Source organism: Lactuca sativa, chromosome 8 (assembly GCF_002870075.4).
Source record: "Lactuca sativa cultivar Salinas chromosome 8, Lsat_Salinas_v11, whole genome shotgun sequence".
Taxonomy (NCBI): domain Eukaryota; kingdom Viridiplantae; phylum Streptophyta; class Magnoliopsida; order Asterales; family Asteraceae; genus Lactuca; species Lactuca sativa.
Window position 1 is genome coordinate 112,411,289 of NC_056630.2, and position 5,776 is coordinate 112,417,064.

The 5,776-nt window shown below is 32.5% G+C and overlaps 1 protein-coding gene across 1 annotated transcript; it reads right to left on the reverse strand.

The window, feature by feature from the left end:
• Positions 1–534: 534 nt before the first annotated feature.
• LOC111880325 (E3 ubiquitin-protein ligase RDUF1) lies at positions 535–2,253 on the reverse strand. The gene has a single exon (XM_023876745.2). The coding sequence runs from the start codon at positions 2,043–2,045 to the stop codon at positions 918–920; it is 1,128 nt and encodes a 375-aa protein (XP_023732513.1). The 5' UTR covers positions 2,046–2,253; the 3' UTR covers positions 535–917.
• Positions 2,254–5,776: the final 3,523 nt, after the last annotated feature.

Consider the following 5,776-nt stretch of genomic DNA (forward strand, 5'->3'; position numbering starts at 1 on the left):
GTTTTCATGTTCCCATCTATTCTTTTCACATCAACTAAACAACACACGTTATTGAATTCTATTTTTTTTTTCAACGTGTCGTTTTAGTGAGACCCACAAAACAGAATATTATGTATCTAAAATAGAATCAAAACTGCTTGAGCTCAATCGTTTTAGTAAAAATAAACATCATACTTATAAAACACTAATATTTAATTATCATTAAATATTAACAATAAAACCAAATATTATTTTTAAAGTTTAAAAATAACACAAACAAAATAAAAAAAACGGTCACAAAGACAAGCTTTCCCTGTATTCATGCGACAAAGACTCTCGCTTTACTTTCTGGAAAGTGAAAAAAACCAATCATTTTCAACCTTTTTCATGTAAATCCAATAATAATAAAAGATTTGCTTGTTTAAAACAATAATTATGCAAGAAAATTAATGAAAACAATCAACCACTATCGTCTATCTTTCAAGCACACATTTGTAATCTTTGTAAATTGTGTAATTAATTAACAAAATCAATTCAAGAATGAAGAATCCCATGGAAGGAGAAGACAAATTAAGATGATTATGTTCTGACACAGAATAGAAAGAAGGTTACAGAAATCTACAGATGAAAGAACTCAAGCAAATCGCCATTAATTTAGCTTTTATACTAAAAAAACCAGAGCATTTCTCTTTGGCTAAAAATGGCTGATTCAAATCCAGAACAAATGAAAGGGGTTTTCAGTTTTCAGCTTTTCTTTTTCTACCTTTACTTGCACAAAATTGGAAACATTTTATTTACAAAAGTTGAGATTTGCATCAGAACCTAGAGAAGACCCTTTTCGAGTTTGAATTCAATCTCTGAACCTCGAATTAGGACTTCGAAAATATTAGGTGGGAGAGAGAGAAGAGATGTTCTTGAATTGTATAGAGTATAGAGTCCTACCATCTTGACAACCCATTCTGTTCATCCAAAATCCAAGTTCTATTTCGCCTACTTCTCATTCTACCGAAAACTGAACTGGATAAACTCCGACTTCTGTTCATGGATGAACCATTTGAATTTGAAGAGGGTCTTGATCTCCCGAAGAAAGAGAAAATGTTGCGAAAAACTCTGCCGAATCCACCTTCTCCTCTAGTCCTGTTCCTTCTCGATTCCCACATGATCCTCCTCGGCGTACCTGAACTGTTATTGAACCCGCCGTCCATTTCCGTGTAGACAACTGGAAGATCTCTCTCGCCACCGCCGGTTCTTCTACCGCCGGAGAACCTTCCAACGGCGAATCCACCGCCAGGTAATCTCCATATCGTTAATCCAACTGTTGCTGATTCTTCATCGGTTTGGTCCGAGCCTTCTAGATTGGGTGAATTTGTTGAATCTGTTGGGAGTTCGTGGCGGCAAACCGGACAGGAGTTTCGGAGATTTAGCCATGGGAGAATGCAATCGGAATGGTAGATGTGGGTACATGGCATCTCACGAGCTTCAGCTCCGAGAACGAACGCTTCTTTGCAGACAGCACAGTGCAATTCGGTTGTAACTTGTGAATCCGAGATCTCAATCGTGGGCATCGATTCAACAGCCGCTTTCGACGCCGGTGGATGTTCTGCCCTACCTAATCCATTTATCTCGATCTGCGATAATTGATCGAGCAACCGGTCAAACCCTGACCCCATCAGAAACTCCGACATCGTCGGCGGCAAAGGTTGTAAACCAGAACCTGATCCATCATCATAATACAGCTCAAAACCTCTATCTCCACTCTCTGAATTCTCAATCCCACCTCCTTCGGCACCACGAAGAACAATAACCGGATTAAACGGCGACCTGTCTCCAGTGTTTCGACGGCCTTCACGCCGGAACCTCAGATCTGACCGATCATTACTTCCAAGCATGTACATCGCGGCTTGAGGAAAACGCCGTCGCGATTCCGGCGGTGAAGGCGCGTGAGAATCCACCGCTTCAATGAATTCTCCCTCGCAGTAAGGACAAACAACGGAGTCTGCAACCACAACCGCTACTCTGATGATGCGTGTGCATCTGTAACACCAATACGACGACGCCCTGGACATGTTTACACACACAAAAACAATAAAAACTTTGAAAACCAGTCCGTTGACCAGTGAGCTTGAAATTGGAATATCAGTATGTCAGATCCGGTGAATCTATATAAGTCGCCGGAAAATATAATTTACAGATTCCGACGATGTGGTGGTGTATATGGAAGCTAGAAAGGGCGCGCACACATATAGAGAATAGAAAATGAGGACATGGATTGATTCGAGGAAAGTAAGAGGAAATTTGGTTTTAAAGTTCACGCGTGATGATGATGGTGGGGGTGGGGGTGGGGGTCGGGGGTTGGGGTTTTTAACTTTTAACGGCAGTAAATTTAAGGAGCGTTGTTTGTTGTGTTGCTTTTGCCTTTTGTTGGCATCTGTTGACTGTTGGACGCGTACCAACTTAAAAAGGCTTCATTATACCGTTGTATCTTACATAAAAGTTTTATTTAAGGTTATTTGATGATTTTTAAAATAATTACTATATTCAAATAATTAAATATTTAAAATTAAAATACAAATCATGGTGACGGAAGATACTATGAGAACATCATGTGATCATGAGGTTGAGGTTGATCGACTCAAAGCTGATTCTATCCAATGGTCCTTGAATTTGAATTGGTCTAGTTAATTCCTTTAAAAGAGTAATGTTTTGTTTGGAGGGATCTAGAATTCTGGTTGCTAATACATTAGCTTATAGCGGTATTAACATCGTGTTTTTGGAGTGTAATCTTTGCGGGATTGAATCGCAATCTTTTGTTCACCTACTCATTAAATGCAATTTCGCCATGGTAGTTTGTAGGTGGGCGTCGAAATGTTGTGGGATTTAAGGTATATATATATATATATATATATATATATATATATATATATATATATATATATATATATATATATATATATATATATATATATATATATATATATATATATATATATATATATATATATATATATATATATATATATATATATATATAGGGTTAGGTTCATTTGAGACCACTTATATTTTGTGAGACCGTGAGACGCAGTTGTTTATTTTTTTTTAATTTTTTTTAGTTAATTCATGTTCCGAAAATAATATTTAAAAAAAGAATTTTTTGATTTTTCCATTTATTTTGCATTTTAAAATTATTTTTAGAATATGTACAGTGTAATATTCTATTTAGAATATTTCACGTATTTTTCAAAAAAAATAGAATTTTTTTTTTATTTATTTTTATTTTTTTTATATTTTTTTAGTTAATTCAAGTTCCGAAAATAATATTTAAAAAAAGAATTTTTAGATTTTTCCATTTATTTTGCATTTTAAAATTATTTTTTAGAATATGTCAGTGAAATATTCTATTTAGAATATTTCACGTATTTTTCAAAAAAAAAAAACGGATTTTTTTTTTATTTTTTTTATTTTTTTAATATTTTTTTTAGTTAATTCAAGTTCCGAAAATAACATTTAAAAAAAGAATTTTTGGATTTTTCCATTTATTTTGCATTTTAAAATTATTTTTAGATTTGGTCTCACGGTCTCACAAAATTACAATGGTCTCAAATGAACCTGAACCTGTATATATATATATATATATATATATATATATATATATATATATATATATATATATATATATATATATATATATATATATATATATATATATATATTAATGTTTTTGAATTACTTGATTATGTTGCTTCATAGGAGAATTGTCCCCAAAAAATATATAAATCTCTAATAAAATTTCAATATTTTGAGTCAGTTTACGGTTTAATTTTAATTTTTATTTTTTGAACAGAAAATCACAATTATTTAATATTTTACTCAAATTAACGAAACAGTAATTATTATTATTTTTCAATAAAAAAAGACAGATTATTATATAAAATTAGATAATCGGAACTTTTTTGTTCTAAAATAAATGTTGGTATTAAACCATAAACTGACTAAAATTATTAGGATTTTATAAAATATTTCCCGGAAATGATTCGTAACCGACACCATCTTCTTTTACATGTTTTGGAATGTTTGGACGACAATAAATGACAAGGTTTTCAAAAATATAGACTCCTCCCCAGCTAGGATTGTCGATAACATATCCTTATCGTACGTTTGGTGTAAGTAAGGTCCCGTTTGATAATTGCTGATTGAGAAAATACTGATTGGGAAAGATCTGTATGGGTAAGAAAACCATGTTGTTTGATTGTATATCTGATTCAATGCGTTTACTGATGAAAAATGATCATTTTACCCTACTGCTATATACAGTGATGGATGAAGTTGCTGAAGAGTTATAAAAACATACAAATTGTCATACAAAATGTAAATTACACACAAATCATTTAAAACACATATTTTTACAATGAATTGTTTTTCTATTTATAAAAACATATTTTAATAACTTGCAGTCATAAGGAACAACATGTTTACAATAAAAACTAAAAAAATCGTTAGACCATCAACTCTTGGAACAAATGATACATACATTTACTTGGCAATATGTATTTTCTACTTGTTCGCGATGAGAGTGAACAAGATGGCATGTTATCAAGAAAAAAGATGCAAACGGCTCTGTTGTCAACCATCTATGATCAAAGAAAGCAATCTAAAAGGCTTTTGTTCTTGAGTACCTATCATCAATAAAAGAAAATAAAACCAACCTCAAACTGTATGAATCAAGTACAAGAAGTATGTTATTATGACATTTCAACATTAAACATCAATTTAGCAGCTTTCCATGGAAATACTTAACACCATATTATTCCATCAGTATGCTTTTGATGTTGTACCCATATTCTCCAATCACATATACATAATGCATCTAAAAATATAATCCAAACATAGAGAGCCATTAGTACAACACTACAATAATTTTTCTGCAACATAATTCTGCTAAATGACCTTATCCAAATTGATCCATGGAACCTGCACTCAAGCCCAATGGCATAGCCAGGATTTTATTTTAGGGTGGGCCAAATAATTTATAAAATATGAACGATATATAAAATCTAGAATTTAGAATGGGGTGTGTCAAATCACAACCTTAGTTCATTTTATTTAACAAATATATATATATATATATATATATATATATATATATATATATATATATATATATATATATATATATATATATATATATGTGGGCCAAGGCCCACCCTTGCCTCTATGTGGCTACGCCACTACTCAAGCCCCTTAATTGAGGTGTGGATGTCTATTTATTGTACTTGCATACCCATATCCTTAATCGATAAAAATGGAGTTTGGGTGTAGATACCATGAATTTGCATACTATTGGAACAAATCAGTTATTCCTAAACGGATGTTGGAACAAATCTGATATAAGAGCAAATCAATTCCTATCTAGATTTAACAATCTCATAATGCAAACATTTCTTACCCAAATTTAACAACCATAAAAAAATCAACAAGTGAAAGTGGAGAACGATATTCAACAGATTAGAAAAAAAAAAAATTTCATTAACAACAAACATCAATAGAGTAGAAAAACCGGAACAAAAAAAAAGAAGCAAACGCAGGTGAAAGAGAAGATCAGCATACCTGATGAGTGATGAGAAGAAGGATGTCGATCGGTGGAAGGCAGGATCAAATCGTCAATCTCAAAGGATTTTTGTTATCTCTAAAAGAAGAGGTGAAGGTAACTTTTTGAAGGTGATGAAAAGGAACGTAGGGAGGAGATCCGAAGGGAGATGGCAATGATTGGGAGGGAGCTGTTGATAGAGGCGTCTGGAGG

Excerpts from the sequence above, each read along its gene's own strand:
- LOC111880325 (XM_023876745.2), bottom strand. The coding sequence starts at position 2,045 with ATGTCCAGGGCGTCGTCGTATTGGTGTTACAGATGCACACGCATCATC.